Source organism: Rattus norvegicus, chromosome 1 (genome assembly GCF_036323735.1).
Source record: "Rattus norvegicus strain BN/NHsdMcwi chromosome 1, GRCr8, whole genome shotgun sequence".
NCBI classification, from domain to species: Eukaryota; Metazoa; Chordata; class Mammalia; order Rodentia; family Muridae; genus Rattus; species Rattus norvegicus.
Window position 1 is genome coordinate 217,374,111 of NC_086019.1, and position 18,028 is coordinate 217,392,138.

The window sequence follows — 18,028 nt, forward strand, 5'->3', positions numbered from 1 at the left end:
TAACATGCACATGGACACCCATTCCTGTGTTCTACTCTACTGTCTCTAGCTTTGTTTCCTATTTCACCAAGTACTGAACCAAACATAGTACACATATCTTCAACACAAATGTGGGAAGAAAAAAATAAGCATTATGGGAGAATAGATCCATATAGTAGTAAGCCGTGAGGGGAACTGATGATCACAAATTTAAAAAAAAATTGATTACAAAAAGTTTACAGTTTACATGAGATTTATTCCTTCAACCCCAGAAGGTTCTGATATAGTGTTAACATTTAGCTTGTTGTCATTTTCATTTAAAAAGGATTGAGTTCTTTGAAGGTCCTGTGTGTCCTTCATCTGTGGTGTATGAATTAGACAGCAAGCACAGGCAAGAACACAGGTTAGGGAAGAATCAAGTGCTTTCTCCTCATGCGATTGTATTATCTGGCATCTGTGGTTTTTGGTTAGATGTGCATGTTAGTCTGAATCTTCATATTGCTGTTGATCTCTTTGGTATGAGGAGGAAGAAGTGGCATTCAGATCTTTGGATGAACCTGAGTAGGGTGTATTGTTCTGCACCTCTTGCTCTGAAGCTATGTTGGATAAACAGGTTACGTATGTGTATGGAACCAGGCTCTGAAAAGACGCAGGGTAATTATCTGGCCTCAGATCTTCTGACCGCTGGTCTGTTGGTTTCTGGCATGTATCTTCTGTATCTCCTGGTTCTCTGTCTCCTGACTGAGCATCATCTTCAGACACATCTTCTATTAAAACACCAGATTCAGAGTCTTGTTGTCTAGTATCTTGACGCAGACCTACTTGAAATATAAAGTTTCGCAATTGATGATCTGGGGTTTGCTGAATTATGGTGGTGTGGGGTTGGATTTGTCGGTATAGTGCCCTTTGCCTTAAGGATTCTCTCTCTAATAGCTCTTGGGATTCCCAGTCTAGGGAAGGCTGCACTGCAAACTGCCATTCTTGTGCTTTCCAATCTTTGTTTCTCCAACCTTGGCTTACCCAGTCTTGGGATCTCTGGCTAATAGGCTGCCAGGATGGAGTTGACCAGAAGGAGCATGAACTTTCTGTGTATTGATGGCTTTGGGAGTCCCAGTTATCACTCAACTGCATTGGGGATCTCTTTATTAGTACTTGTTGTCCTCCCTGCCAATTTTGGAGCTGGGTTTTTTCCTCTTTGGGATGCTGGTCTTCAGCTGGTTGAACTTGAGCTTGCTCTTGTGGAGGTTGCTCTTTATCACACTGCTGATCTTTATTCTCTTTGTCTTTTGATACTAGCTCCTCTACAGATTTTTGGTGTTTGATTTGCTCAGTTTGGGATTGTTGTACTGGGACTTCCTCCTCTTTGACCTGCTGATCTTCAGCTTGCTCTTGGGTTTGGGTATATGCATTTTGTTTCTCTGTGGTATGTTTCTTTGGGGATATCCAGGCTTTGATTTGCTGATCTATGGATTTCCGTCTTGTACTTCTACTTTGTATGTCCTCAGAGTATCTCCTTGGTTTCTCAGTTTTGACTTGCAGGTCCAAAGAATATCTCTTGGGATAGAATTGCCCACGTTTGCCTGGCAAGGATAAGGAAAGTCTTCTCGTGGGTTTCTTGTCCTGATTAGACTGCCATTCTTCAGTCATCTCCATGACTTCTGTTCGAATGTCCTTATAAAATATTTCTGGATGTTGCTGGATTTGAACTCCAGTGTTTAGTATTTGAGGTACTATATTTTGGGTTTGAGTGTTTTGGGATATTTTGTCTTGAGATAGTATATCTTCGTATTTTATATTCTGGGATGGAGTAATTTGGAATGGAGTATCTTGGGAGGAAATCTCTTGTGACAGAATCTCTTCAGGCTGGATGTCTTGGGATGGTGTATTTTGAGTTAGTGTATCTTGGAATGGAGTTTCTTGGTATGGAGTCTCTTGAGATAATGTGTCTTTAGTTAGTGAATGTTGGAATGATAGCTCTTTGGATGGAGTTCCTTGGGTTGGAGTCCCTTGGAATGGAGTCCCTTCAGATGGAGTCCCTTGAGGTGGAGTCCCTTGGGGTGGAGTGCCTTGAGATGGAGTCCCTTGGGATAGAGTCCCTTGAGATGGAGTCCCTTGGGGTAGAGTCCCTTGAGATGGAGTCCCTTGAGGTAGAGTCCCTTGAGATGGAGTCCCTTGAGGTAGAGTCCCTTGGGATAGAGTCCCTGCAGATGGAGTCCCTTGAGGTGGAGTCCCTTGGGATAGAGTCACTGCAGATGGAGTCCCTTGGAATGGAGTCCCTTGGATTAGGGTGCCTTCAGATGGAGTCCCTTGGATTGGGGTCCCTTCAGATGGAGTCCCTTGGGGTAGAGTCCCTTGAGATGGAGTCCCTTGGGATAGAGTCCCTTGAGATGAAGTCCCCTTGGGCAGAGTCCCTTGGGATGGAGTCCCCTTGGGTGGAGTCCCTTGGGATAGAGTCCCTTGTGATGGAGTTCCTTGGGGTGGATTTCCTTGGAATGGAGTCTCCTGCGATGGTATTTCTTTTGTCAATATATATTGGTTTGGAGTCTCTTGAGGTGATGCATCTTTAGTTAGTGTGTCTTGGTACGATGGCTCTCGGTGTGGAGTCTCTTGGGATGATATGTCTTGAGCTAGTATAACTTGGAATTGCATGTCTTGGGGTGGAGTGTATGGAGAAGGGATGTCTTGGTCTTGGTTGTCTTGAGATGGGATGTTTTCAGACAGAAAATCTTCAGATGCCAGATCATATGACTCTGAAATATGGAGTGATGGCTGTTTAGATTGTAAGACTTGTGTTGACAGAGATGCCACTAATGATTGGGATGACAAATTTTCAGGTGAAAAATGGAAGAAATTATGTGAAGAAGGAGTTTTAAGACCTTTGACTGACGCATTTTCATAGTCAAGCACATTGGATTGCATATCAGAAGTTTGGCGTATAATAGATGATAGGTCCTCATCAATCAGGTGATCAGTTCTAGAGTCTTTCTGAGGGGTATTTTCTGAAGAGTGTGGTTTTAATGAGAGAGGTAGAGTATTCAATTTGGCTTCTTGCTCTGGGGAGAGTGGAGGAATAGCCTCCTGTTCCACTGGAGGAACATGCATAGAAGACGTTCCTTTATCGCTTTTCTGTGGGATAGTTTTGGGAGCTGAAGGATTTCTTGAGACTCTTAACTTGAAGAAAGCATAACCTCCTAAGAAAACACTTTTTATGCTTGAAACTGTCTTATCCTTGGAAGATTTTTCTTGAAACTCAAATTGTAATGTATTATTTTCTTCTGGGGTAGGATGTTCAATATTTAGAGGACTTTCTGAAGGAAAGAAGAACACAGCCTGTAATATTAAGGAGAAAGGAGAGTGTTAATAGGCCAGAATTGTCTTTATGTCTTTTTTAAACTGTATTCTCAAATTATCTTTCCTCTTTCATGAACTCATGTAGGTAGAAAGGAGATGAAGGTAAAACAGCAATCAGCATCTCTGTTTTTCCTGTCGATTCATAAGTATTGATTTGTGTGAGTCACCATCCTTATAAACTAGGTATTGAACAGAGGAATTTGATCAAAATTGCCTCAGGATTTCTCTGATACTTAATACTAAATTTTCTAAGACATTTGAAGTATCCAGTTAATAGTCACACACAAAAGTCTAATATTTGACTGAATGTTAGTAGTAAAAGATAAACAGATTTTACCCTTAAAGTGCTTGAAATTATAATCAAACACATGAGTAGATAATAATAAAATTATTAGCACATTGCCTATTATTGAAATAGGTATGATATTCTGAGGAAGAGTTCATACAGTATCATTTAAAAGAATGATATATTCAAGAAACTATCTACCCAAAGAGTTAAAAGAATACTATGCTAAAACCTCCAAAATATTGCTAAAAATATTTTTAAGGAGAACTAGACAAATGGAGATCTTCCCCATGTTTGTTCATAATAAGGCTTAAATTTGTTAAAAATCAACACTGTGCCAAAATACACAAATTCAATACTATCCATATCAAAATGTAAATAAATAACTTCTCTCAGTTATACAGAAAACTAATTTCGAATTTATGTGGACTATTAAGGGTCCTAGAATAAGCAAAATCATTTAAACAGAAGAATAATAGTTGGAAAAATAATTCAACATTCATAAAATGTGGGGAGATAGGTAGATAGAATAGAGGGCACAAGCCAAACATCACATCTATAGTTCTTTGAGTTTCAAAAGTAATGCCAGGATCATTCTGTGTAAAAGGACAGTCTTTTTAACAACTGGCACTAGAAAAACTGAAAAATGAACTGAGCTCTCACCCAGCATGGAGAAATATCAACTCACAGTGGATCAAACTTAAAAGCCAATAATGTCCACTTTGGTAGACCCTTTTCCTCTGTAAGTCCAGTATCCTGGACTGATACTGCCCACAATCAGCACATGTTTTCCTTTTCCTTTCTAGAAACATCCTCATAGACAAACACAGAGGCCTTCTTTAGTCATCTAGGCTCTTTGTAATCCAATCAAGATGGCAATCAGGATTAGCTGTCACAGTTAGATTTGGTGATGATTTCATGTGCAAGACAACAAAAGAGGGCTGGAGAGATGGTTCATTTTGTAAAGTACCTACTGCACAAGCACAAGGACCTGAGTTCAGATGGCAGAAGCCATGTGAAAAGCAAAGCATGACAATACATTCTTGTTCCTCTAGCCTTGGGAGCATGGAAATGAGCTAGCCAGATCCATGAGCCCGTGGTTCAGTGAGAGACCCCGTCTTCAAAACAAATAAAAACTGGCCAAATTGAGGAAACTACACCATGTTGACCTTGAGCACACACAATGTGCATACATGCATATGCACACACACATGCACACACATGTGCACAGACCACACACACAATATCGCACATAGAATCAAACATAACAACAAAAGAAAGAAAAAGAATACATAAATCAGATTTGCTAAAAGTATGACTTTTGTAAATTGAAGGTACTGTCTGGAATGTTGAAAAATAGTAATACTCTGAAGGGTCAGGGTGGGATGAAATATCTACAGACCATTTATCTAATAAGAAATTGTATATATGAAAACACTAAGAAATAGGCATGGGTCTATAAAAAGCTCTTGTTCAAAGAAGATCTATCCCTGCAAACAGATACAACACCATAAAGAAAATCCAAATTGATCTTTGTGGGGATGGTAGGAACGAACCATGTCTTGATGGAAGATTTTATATATATATTCAAAACTTACTGCATGGCATACTTAGAATGGGTGAATTTGATTTTTAAAGTTAAAAGCAAGGAAGGAAACGAGCAAACCCTAGACTGGTGTTGGAAAGCAAGGTCAGAAGCTGCCCCATACCTCAGAATCCTGGAGTTCTGTGATACTAGAGATATTAATTAACCTTTCTGCTGAGTCTTAGTTCATTCTGAAGTAAAAAATAATACAAGGCGGCAATGATATAATATTAGTATGGGTATGAATTAAGTTGTCACCTAGTGATTACAATAATGTTTAATATTATAAACAATCAATAAAGGCATACACTTTTCTCTTCACATTACTATGGGTTTTCTACAAAGTCCTGTATTTCCCTTTATATTTTTTTCAGGAAAATAAAGAATTATATATGAAGAGAGATAATTGAAGACTGTATATATAACCAGAAAGGAAAGGAAGTTAATCTTATAGAGTAGCGTGAGCATCAATTTTAAGCTCAGCCCCCTCTGACCTTCCTAAATTTAGGAGTTTCAGCGCGGTATCTCAGTATATTGCTTTTGTACAATGTGGGGTGATGATGTCAGTGTGGTTGCAGTAGTAACAACTTCTGTGCTATTTGTACTTTCAGAGGTGGAAGGAGACAAGAAAATCAGGAGAGTTGGAAGCTTGTGGTCAAGAAGGCCTGGAGTATTCAATAGTGAACAGCAGGAGAGACCTTTTCTCACAAGGGACAAGGTTATCCTCTGACCTCCACCCTTGCTCTGTGGCATGAAGATACCTGTTCCCCATCCCCCACACATATACACTCAAGCATGCATCCATGTTCATCCACTCACATTCTCTCTCTCTCTCTCTCTCTCTCTCTCTCTCTCTCTCTCTCTCTCTCTCTCTCTCTCTTTCTCTCGGTTCTCATGATAACCCTGGGTTCACCTCTCTTGGACTGGTCCAACATCTGCTTCTTAAGGATACAATAGTCACAGAGATGCTGAACTCTACTATGGTGATGATTAATAAGATTGACAAAATTCCCTGTAAATAAGGAAGAGAAAGGAATCATATTTAGGATAAAAGTAGCATCATTTTAAAAACAGAGGCTGAGAACATTTTACACTTTATGACTGAGTTTGTGAAAACTCATATTCCTGTTGTTCTGTAGCTATTAAGTACTGCATCATTTTCATGTCTTTTTAGCAAGGAGAAGGTAACAAACTCCAATGTCTATAGGGCTAAGATAGTTTCTAGAGGGAAAGAAGGAGCACAGTGGACTGCGGTAGCATTCCTATAAGCATCTGCCATTTAGCTACAATGAATTATTTCTGTTTGTGGATAAAGTAATTCAATTCTTGCTTTCCCAAGGAGGCTGGATATGTACATTCTTTGAAGGGAAAGTCTCAGCTATGTACTCACCTATGTTAGGCAAATAAACCAACCCTTCAAGATGGACCTGGTTTATAGGTTGGCATTTTGTAGGCACTACTTTAAGGTAATGTTTTGATTGAGCAGCAAGATGGAGCAGTGTGGTATTCAAAAAGACTTAAATACTAGATTTGTACTAGCAAATTTTACCAGCAAAGCTGGGTACAATTGGGCCCAAGGTCACACCTATGCTGGGAAAGTGACTAAGGCTCTCTGAATCTCAGTTTCTTCATGCAGAAGCTTAAATAGCTCCCTGGTTGCTAAAGCTGAAGTGTGTACACCCTACTGTGTGGGGTTCCCTGCCTTCTGCCTTCTAACAGGAGAGAACTGGCCTCAGTACTTGTAAACCTTCCATCATGTGCACTTGGGCAAAGTAGGGTAGGACTTCATTCTCTTATAATTGTTTTCTGACTTTCCTTAGGAACTCAAGTCTAATTCTGGGTTGGTCTCAGCACACACAAGAAGGTTCTTTGGTTCACTTCAGTGGGTGAGTACAGGGATTAAATCATAGGAGATAATTTCCCATGATTCTACTTTCCTTTTGTCCTATTGGTTCACATTTTCAAATTCTAGGACTCGAGTATTCAAGATGTCACTATCCAGAAGTAGACTTTGCTTTGGGATCAGAGGAAAGGCCTATTGGAATCTTTGACATGATTGAAAATGCTGTCAGGGCTGGCCTGATGACTCAGCATGTATAAGCATTTGAAATCTTCCAAGCTCGTGTTTGAGCTCCAGGATCCACATTTTTGAAGAAAAGAACTAACTCTTGCCAGATTCTCTCTGATGTACACACATAAGCTATGGCATTGTGAACCACACACACCTTGAGTAAATTAGTGTAAAAAATAATAAATATAATTATAATGTCATGTGTTACTTGTATGATAAGATAGACTCTTAAAATCTTAACTATAATTAGGGGCAAGAGAGATGACTTAGCAATTTTGAATGCTGGCGCTCTCCAGAAGGAGCTGAGTTCAATTCCCAGAACCTACATGGTGGCTCATAAACATTTGTAACTCTAGTCCCAGAGGATCCAATGCTATCTTATGGCCTCAGAGAACACTAGGCATGAAGATAGTGCACAGTCCCACATTCAGGCAAGGTACCCACATACATGTAAAAAAGTGAAATAAAAATGTATGTATAATTATATTTTCTGGTGAAGGAATACATCATTTACCATGCTGATTGAAAAATTATATATTTATATGAAATAGTTTGTATCTAAAATTATTGAAACAGCTCACTTAAATACTTTATTCCACTGTATTAACTTTCATGCCAACCAAGCAATTATTTGATCAGCAAAAAGGTAAAATTTAATACAATTGATGAGTTGATGTGATAATAGTTATACCAGCTAGAGCCACTGGGTATTAGTAGTTTGGCAAGTATTATTTGAAGTAATTCTTAGTACAGCTCAGTGACACATATGATGTTAAGATTTTAATTTTTTATAGGAGGAAAACCAAGATATAGAGACCCTGCCATGTTAGGCCAAGGCCACAAGCTTCCAGGAGCTAAAAGTAGGATTAAAAATCAAGAGACTATGTCTCCGGAAGCATCTATAATTCCATAATTCCATAATACATGAAGTCAGGATTAAAAATCAACTCGTCCTTGTGTCATGGACAAGGCTTGGCTGAGGTTACTCAAACTCCTCATTTGCAATCAGATCACTCACAAGGAGAAGTGTTTTGCCCACGACACACGGTCCGTCAAGGGAGGGTATATGGCAGAATTTGTGATGCTGTGTAAAGCTGAAGAGGATCAAGGCAATCCCAGCTAATGCAGTCAACGAGCTGAAGATGTTCATGACCGTGATGTCTTGCTTCTGGAAAACAGATGATGTGATAAAACATGATATAAAGCAAGTAAAAACTAAAGGTAAATATATCTTGTAGGGAATTTTCAGAACTCTTTTGCCTCTAGAGGCCTCAAAAGGTTCCTGTGATTGGAAGGCTCGACAAGTTCAGTTTTACTGGTCATAGTCAGAAGGCAAAGTGAGCTATAGGATGGGGGAACAATAACCTGTAGTCAGTTGCTACTGAAAATGTTCAGCTCAGCTCAGCAGCAAACTGTCTTTCATAACCTGGAAGGTCTGGTGTGTATTAACTTGGATGTAAGAGTTGATTTGGAGTCTTAGAATTAGAATTTGTACCAACCATTTGAGCTGTCTGGGTCTCAATTTTCTACCTTTTGAAATGAGAATGGCTTTAGTGCAGTATGTGTTTCCTAAATATTGAATGCTATAGCTGTATCATCATTACGTTAGGCCCCAGGTATATAAAGACTCTTGTGGGACTTGACAGTCCACAATCACATGGCTCGCTTATCCCCAGGAAGAGCAAATGGTGGTTAACAAGATCATTAATATGGTTAAAGATGGACTAGGGGTTAAAGATGCCCTTTTTATAGTCTTAATACTTCAAATGGGAGGCAAAAAAAGTTGAATGCCCCCACTTAATTCCCTTCAATTAAAAAATATTTTTTGAGAATTTCCTATGTGTTTTGTGTTTGCAACATTGCCTTCCTTCTATCTTGTCCTTTGTTCCCCTCTCATTCCTCAAGTTCATGGCCTCTTATGAGCTAATGATTACATTTTACATGCATGTGCATACAATTTATAAACACTACCTACTGAGTTAATTTGCTGTTGCTCATTTGTATGTTTGTTTAGTGCTAAACATGTGGGTTTGGATCATCTACTAGGGCCTTGACCCTGGAATAGACTGATTTTCCCTATTTAGCAGTCATTAATTGTTCATTGTTCCTTTTCTAGGCGTGGGCCCTTGTTATGTTTTTCATTCTTGTTGGCATGTCAGTTGATGTTATTTTTCAGATGTTATTTAGGTAACCCTATTGTTGAGATCATGAGTATAGATTCCCTCTCATATACAGAAGATGCATTTCTGCATCTGGTTCCCGGGCTCTTATCGTCTTTTTGCCCCATCTTCCACTATGTTCCTTGAGCCTTCAGTATAAGGGTTGTACTGTAGATGTATCAGTTGATGTTGGCTACTCTCTGCTTAATTCCTTTATCTACTCCCAGCATGTTTGAAGGGAGAGGTATGTGTGTCTGGGCTTCTTACAAGAAAGGTGTGTGTATGTGGGTGGGGGGGGTGTATGTGATGATAATATTTTCTTCATATTCATTTTTTCTTATTAAAAAGTAAGTGTTATTTCAGCATGTACCTACTGTACTTTCATTGGTTGCATTACGTCTGAAGATGGAAATGAAGCTAAGCATTTACATAGCCTATCTTTTCTGGAGCTGTGTGTAGCCTAGTGTGTCAAGACCGGGAAGCACACTTATGACTGTTTATCCTACACTGAGATCTTTACTGAAAACAAGTGGTTTTGGCAAAAAAAAAAAAAAAAGAAATAACAAAAAGCCAAGGAGCGTGCAAATCTGTCAAGCTCTCTCCATATTAAGCCCTTTGGTCTTTCTAGTTTTGGCTTCTACAGGGAACATTAAAAGACTAAGTTTATTGATGGATATTTGATCCCTCATGTAGATTGTGCCTTACAAATTGCACACCCAGCCCTACTCTCATCTGGTCCTTATTATATGACTGTGATGTCAGGATGTCTTAGAGAGGCATTGAATTTAGAAACTAAGTGACTGATCCATCCCATGCTTGGTGGAAAATATGACTGTGATGTCAGGATGTCTTAGAGAGGCATTGAATTTAGAAACTAAGTGACTGATCCATCCCATGCTTGGTGGAAAAGCTATGGTGGAAACCAGGTCTTCTGCAATTGCACCCCCATGTGTCATGTCAAAACTTTTCAACCTATAAAGTTCTTCATGGGGCATGGATGACCATTGAGAATGTCTCAGTCTCAGCTCTGGAGAAGGCTATATAGGGAATGTCAGCATTGATTTCCAAAGTGGCATTTGGGACATTAATTCCTCTCCCTAGGACCTCACTAGGGTTTATAACAATCCCTGATGAAACTGACAGAGGGTGGTAAAAACAGATCCAGTAACTTTGAGAGGAAGTCCACAGCTCTTGAGTTTTCAACAGTGATTAGATGAGAATAGGAACATTTGAATATCACTGTGTCCTTTTGTAAGTAATATCTTAATCTTCAAAGTACCTCTGAGAGATAGTTTTCCTTTGAGTTGACAGAGCAGCGAGAGCCAGAAAGCTCTGACTCAATGCTACAGTCCTGTGGCATCAGTGCCACATTTTGGTCTGATCCTCGGGCAGGCCTCCAAGCTAAGCCTCTGTTGGTGTTTGAGGTGGGGTAGGGATAGAAAATGAGGGTTACTTGGCTCAGTGATGGGTTTTGGTTGAGGTGGCACTTCTCAGCTTTGAGACTGTAGACATTTTGGTCAGATGAATTTTGTGTTGTAGGATGTCTTCCTGTGCTCCTTTGTTTTAAAGAACATTTAGAGGAAGCTAAAGAGATGCTCAGTAGTTAACAAGCACTGACTGCTCTTTCAGAGGACCGAGGTTCAGTTCGACAGTTTTGTAAGTTGGCTTACAAATATGTCATTTTAGTTCCAGGGGCTCTGACACCCTCTTCTAGGCATTGTGGGCACCAGCAATGCATACGGGACACATAAATACAAACAGGTAAAACATTACTACATATCTAAAAGGAAAATGGATGCTTAGAAATAACCCTATAGTTGCCAATATATACCTTATACAGTTATGAAAATTAAAAAATATCTTTGAACACAGTGAAGTATTTTCCCAGGGAAAGAGAAGGGGCAGAAAATCTACTCCCATTTAAAAATTATTTAATTACAATGATGCAGGATGGTTCCCAGTGAATAGCTTTTATTTTGCTTGACCAGGGAAGTAGGATCAAGGAAAACAATGCAGAGATAATCATTAAAGGTTGGGTTTCAACTAGAAATTTAATACATAAAGAACTTTCTGGGAAACATTAAAACTTAAGGCCAAAGCTGTCAGAAAGCAAATAGATTTTAAACAACATAGAAATCGTCAAAGTGACTTACCAGAATTTGTCTTTGTTTATCATGGGACTTTGTGACAAATCCTGTCAGAAAAAACTATTTGGAAGAGAAGAGGTAATAGTTAACAGGTGCTACATTTAACCTGCTACAACACAATCTTCTTTGGGTTTTCAAACTGCTCCTAACAACCCCCAACTCCAACCACAAGAGCATCTAGTCTTTCAAGCCTGAGTGTTGGGACGAAAGGTCTTTGTTTTAATTCCATCTGTAGGAGTTGGTATTGGTACCTGGAGATGTTTGGGTCTTAGAATCTAAAGTCCTTATATTTCAGTACAGAGAGTGGAAAGTTACTGTTGGTATCTTCCTCTGTTTCACCAGGCCTATTTACCTCCAAGTCACTCTCAATGCTTTTCTTCTCTTTGGGCCTTATAGTATTACCATCCTTTTTCTGGGTAATTGCAACTTCTTCCCAAGGCTGTCATCCTTGAATTAATTTTCCACTCAAAAACCCACAATATACTCTAATAGGGTCACATCTTTCAACAAAAGTACTTTCCTTAAAAATCACCAAGAGATAACCTTTGATTTTATATTGACGTTACACAAATACATACATGTACATTGCTACCCTCTTCACAGTAGCTAAGAAATGAATCAGCTTAGATGCCCATCAGGTAACGAACAGACAGTAAATGAGTGGTTCCATTTTATGTATAACCATGCACTTTTCTTCTGCGGTTCTTTCCCACATCACACCCTTAGCTTGTGCTTTCTGTCATAGCCAGAGGATACATACATTCCTTCTATGACAACTAGTGAGAACCTGTTTATGAAGAAGCACTCTTCTGCTGCTGGTACCACGCCAGGTGGGTCTTCTACTAAACCCTCATACAGCTCCTTGGAACACCGAGCATAATTGTTAAACTGTCTGTCACATTTTTCAGAAAGGGTTTTGTTTATCAATACTTAACAGGCCTGAGATGTTACCAAGCAGATGTAGTTGTACATTTAATGAATGTCTTCCCCACAGAGAATGGATTTTCAAAAAGCAGTAAATAAAACCATGTTAAAATTCACACCTGTGGATCTCACAAATCATACAGTTGGAGAGTGAGGAGGTAAGGACTGGGTTCACTTGGTTCTTTACACTAGAATGAATGTAGTTTAGAAATCGACATCATATTAATTTGTTGGAAAAGTGAAAAATGTTACCAGTTGTTTTTGAAATTCAAACTATAGAAAAGGCATGGAATGCTTATCAAACCACAGTACTGGTTTTAATAGAGACAGTGGTTTCATTAGATCCTTATTTCAGCTGTTTATTGGTTGATTAACATACATTCATTCACACATCTCATAGCTCAAGCATGATTCTAATTTCTGGGAATATTAAAGCAGATAAAACAGACCCACTTGTATGCCCTCTTGCATGTTTTGATTTGAGATGTTCTAATGAGTTTACCCTTAAACGTCTAGCACAGAATTAGGAACCAATGCTCTAGGGTTCTGTGGAACTAGCATTGTACTAAGACCAGTATGATGACTCTGTGATTACCCATGACTTACAGTCATAAAAACCCTCAGAGGCTAAGAAGGGTGATGAGCTACAGTGATCCTAAAGTTTTCTTTCTCACTGAGTCCGAGTCTGTGAGTGCCTTTTGGATGTGCTCCAGTTATCTGTGTTCAAACTTACTCATTTGCACAGGATAAAGATGGCTATCTACTCATTTCATCTCCAGATCGGAACAGCAGGATGGACTAAACCTATGGGCTTTGGAAAACCGCTCTGTGGCTAGGGACAGTTGTTACTATAAGGGCAGTAGAAAATGGCTAGTGGAATAAAACAGGGTCACTTCTTCTGCCTTCTGCCATGGAGCGGGCTGCCTGTTTGGTTTCCCGAAGGAACACATTTGTAAGATTTATTGTCACAGAGATAAATCCAATCATATCTGTCTTTATAGCAATTTCTGACAAGTTCTTAGCAGATGATACTTACAATAACTGCTCCCCAGAATGGATATCCTGAGAGGATCACAAGAGGAACTTTTTTGGATGAAAACATGAAATTAAGTGTTACTATAACTCCAAGACCTATAATGACCAGAGAAAGAAGAATTTGGATGGCCTGGAAAGAGAAAATAAAGATGAGGTGACTGGAGCCCAGGTCTATGGGCTGCCCTATACACACCCCTGGCTGCATGCTACCCCAATCTAAACATGTTCCATGACTCTACCATGCTTGAGTCCCTCTTGATGTTAATTCTCCACTCTCTTCCTTTACTATGTCCCAGAATCATCAGTATATATTGCAACATACCTGTTTGAATTCATGTGGGATTAAACCTAATTTTGTAAGTGATTGTAAACTTCTCAAGGACAGGTCCCACAAATGATTCTCTTATACCCCCTTCCTCTTCTGTCCCACTGACCTCTTATAATGCCTCTACATTTTCAATGGTAAGTGCTGTCATTCCTTGGTTTGCATGAGAAAGTAGGTGGGAGGCTTGGTTCCAGGATTAAATTCTGAGGAAGTTTAAGTCTCTTGTATGTCATATTATTTGTAGATATTCTATACATACTTTCCTCTTTATACACTTTTTGTTGTTTAGACAGGGTCATCTCCTGTATTCAAAACTGTCCTCAAACTCACTATGTAGTACAGAATGACCGTGATCACCTGACTCTCCTGCCTCCACCTCCCAAAGCTGGGATGGTAGGCTTATGTCCCCATACTGTACTCCTCCTGTGTAGTTTAAATAGTCTCTTTGGAAGGTAATACACAAGAGCATCAGAAACTTTCATTTTCAGGTCTTTTTTGGGTATCATCTGCCTAGAAGTGAATACAATACTTAAGAAAACGTAAAAGCAGGAAGTATGTTTATTGTACTGTCTGTGGAATGGGTACAAGAAAACTAACTGCATATGTTCAGTACAGATAAGACTTTAAAACATTTTTCACTCCATGTTGGTTGAGCCTGTGGTTATGCATCCTTTAGACCTAGACTCCACTGATGGAGTTTGACCTCAATTTCACTTGCTGCTTAATTCTGTGATATTGCTACATTCTGGGGTCACTTCCTGAAGAAGGTGTTTAGAAAAATTATATAGTTTCCTGCTTCCCTGTGCTAGAAATCAAAGATCAGAACTAGCCCTCCCAACCCACAATGAGACATTCCTAGGCTCTCCCTAGAGTTATAGGAGTTATTAGAACAGTCATCCTGAGAGTTACTTAATTCATCATCTCAGAAGCATTTCTGCATTGACAGCTGAGAGCTAACATACAGAGACCCAGGGCACACTGTGCATTGGACTTCTACAGAGATCTTCTGGTTCTCTTTCTTTTAATCAAAATCCAGGGAAGTGGCACATAGTGACTCTTCTCTGTGGATACGGCTTTCTTGCACAAGGAAATGACTTAGATGTGCTGCTTTTCTATTTTTTGAAAAAAATTTGTATATGTATACAATGGATTTCTCACATTTATCCTATTATTTTTTCTTACCCCCTCTCCCCATACCCCTGATCCTCATGCCGACCCTTTCTTCTTTCTAACTCCTCTTTCATTTTCAGGTCTTTTTTTTTGGGTGACTCACTGGCTTTAATTAGAGGTACTTATTTTATGTGTTTGTTGGAGCATAAGCAAATTTACTGTGTTATTTATTGGAGCATGGGCAAACTTACCAGTAGCTACACTATTGAAGGAAATTACTGATCCACCCCTGCTAGCAACCACTAGTTGTGAAGAGCTCCTCCAGGAAGGTGGAGGTTTGGGAGTTTCCTTCACTGTAGGAAGGCTATATTGCAGAAGAAAGACCAGGGAGACTAACTCATTCTCTGAATGTTATTGCACAAAGCTACCTCTGTAGACAAATGTGGAGATACAACCCCTTATTTCCCCTCTGGGTGACCCATGATAAGGCAGAACTCACCCCTAAAAGTTTTGGCTCCCCCTTAAGAAAATCGAGCAGAGAGCTATGAGGTCTATATGGATAGGCAGTCAAGACAGTTTCGTCTGGGTCTATAATGATGACATGGTTCCTTCTCTTCTCCTCAGATGGCGCCTCCATGATTCAGTGCAGATCTTTGTTAGGAGAGGAGCGAAAGGATATTGCAGCAATAATCATGATGTATTTCTTCCCTAGGGCCCCATTGAGTCCTCCGCAATGAGCCCTTCGCAGTTACTTAGTACTAGAACCACAGAATCCCAGTCATTGGGTCATAGAATATGAGAATTCTAGAGTGTGTCAGCCCTCTTGATTCTTACAGAGGAAACCTGGAAAGCTTACTGTATTATCTGATTGCTTAAAAAGCATATAGTAAACACAAAACTAGATAGATGGCGCTCACAAAAGGAATGCCTGTGTCTGTATTAATATATATGCATAGCTACACATATACACACATACACTCATGCATACACATATATTTAACAATTATGGTCTGATACTCTACCAGATACTAATTATGACTTCGCATGGTTTAGAATTTTGTTTTACAGGCTACTCTTTTATATTTATGTGTTCATTGTGATTTCAAGTGCCAAATCACCTAGGCAAACAGTTTAATAAGGCCAAACATAATATATGCAAATATTATCTGAGAGATTTCCTAGCCTGCAGCAATCACAAATACCAGCGTTTCTTACCTTGTATTTGCTGGTGTTTTGACATATTACTTCTCTTGAAATTTTCATGAACTTGCTTATGAAACATAAAGGAACTAAGTCTTTGGCATATCTGGTCTGCCCCAGGTCCTGTGCAAGGGGCTTAGTTTGTTTCAATGTACATTGTGGTGGCACATTGGACAATTTTCAGTGCTCGAACTGAGGAGCAGGAGGACCAAACTGCCAAAGGATAAATACCAAGGGCCAAGTGAAGGAGCCAGTCCTTCTGTCTCCAAAATCTGTTTTTACTGTTCAATCATACTTTCTCCCTTTGCAAATGGAGTTTCCTTCCTTTAGAAAAAATGTTATTGTTTAACAATACGCCTTATAGTATAAACATAAATGGCGAATTGTGTCTATGTTTTCTAGCCTTTTAAGGATATCAAACAAAAACAAACAAGCAAAAAAACAGTCAAGGAAACAAATGATCCGATTATAAATGGGCAAGAGATTTAAACCGAGTTATAAATGGAAGAAATAAAAGTAGCTAAGAAATAGCTCAAAAAGTATTCATTATGCTTAGCAATTAGGGAAATGGAAATTAAGAAAAAACTTTGAGATTTTGTCTTCAATAAGAATGACAAAGATAAAAACATTGACAACCAAGGCTGGTGGGGTTGTGGGGAAAGGGGAATACAAATTAGTGCAACTGTTCTGGAAATCAGTATGGAGAATCCTCAAGGAATGAAAGATAAATCTACCCAATGGCCCAGCTATACCACAGCTTGGCATGTGCTGAAGGGACTTGACATCCTGTCCACAGGCACTTGTTAACCATCTTCATTGCCGTCCTATTCATAATAACCTAGAAATAGAAACAGCCCAAATGCGCTTCAGCAGAAATAGATAATGAGAATATGGTACATATACAAGATAGAATGTCCAGCTTTAAAGAAAAGTGAAATTATGAATTATGTGGACAAATGGATGGACCTAGAAAAGATTACATTGAGCGAAGTACCTCAGGCCTGGAAAGACTGATTGCCACATGCTCTGTCTCATCTATGGTTCTTAGCTTCAGTTAGATGTGAGTATACAATATGGAGTAGCTGCAGAAACCAAGAAAGTCTAAAAGGGTTCATGGTGAGGGGCCTTGACATGGAAATAAGAGGATACAGGTAATATGGAGCAGGAAATAGAAAAATGGGAGGGGACTGCAATTTGGAAGTTGGAGGGGTGGTTAATACAGAAGGAGAAGGGATGAGGGACAAATAACACGTTTGTTTGATAGAGCCTCAAGGAGTCTTACTATTCTATATTTATCCAAATTATACATAATACATATAAGTGTATGCATTTTCATCTACCTATCTTCCATCTATCTATCTATCTATCTATCTATCTATCTATCTATCTATCTATCTATCTATCATCTATCATTTTAGGAAGTTATGCCACTAGTGCTGATAAAGCTCACTCCAAGAATCATAGACTAAGAAAAATTCCAGTACCAGGCACGAGACCTCTCCTTTAGAATGGTTGGCCAGAGAAATCCAAGTGACTCCCTCCCCAAACAATATAGACTATAGCTGTTGCTGCCCTCGGTCGCTTCTCAGAGGTCGAAAGCCTTTTTGCTGAACACAACACACACTTAGGACACAAGTCTAATCCGAAGGCCTCTTCTTTGATCTAGCTTACATCAGTATTTCCAATACTGTGCAAGCTGCCCAAGAAGGGAAGCGATCAATAGCCATCCCCAGTTATTTCACCTATGATTCACAACAATGACCAGCATGGCAAGATACCCTTAAAGAGACACTACTGGTACTCATAACCTTGTCTGCAACCAAGAACCATCTAAGGTTACTGAAGGCCCACTGAAT

At 39.3% G+C, this 18,028-nt stretch overlaps 1 protein-coding gene across 1 annotated transcript; it reads right to left on the minus strand.

The window, feature by feature from the left end:
- Positions 1 to 214: 214 nt before the first annotated feature.
- On the minus strand, positions 215 to 15,729 carry Ms4a14 (membrane spanning 4-domains A14). The gene is given in 6 exon segments (NM_181082.2): positions 215 to 3,309; positions 6,115 to 6,213; positions 8,291 to 8,440; positions 11,585 to 11,638; positions 13,539 to 13,667; positions 15,472 to 15,729. Coding segments are annotated over 6 exon segments (3,420 nt in total). The 5' UTR covers positions 15,610 to 15,729; the 3' UTR covers positions 215 to 459.
- Positions 15,730 to 18,028: the final 2,299 nt, after the last annotated feature.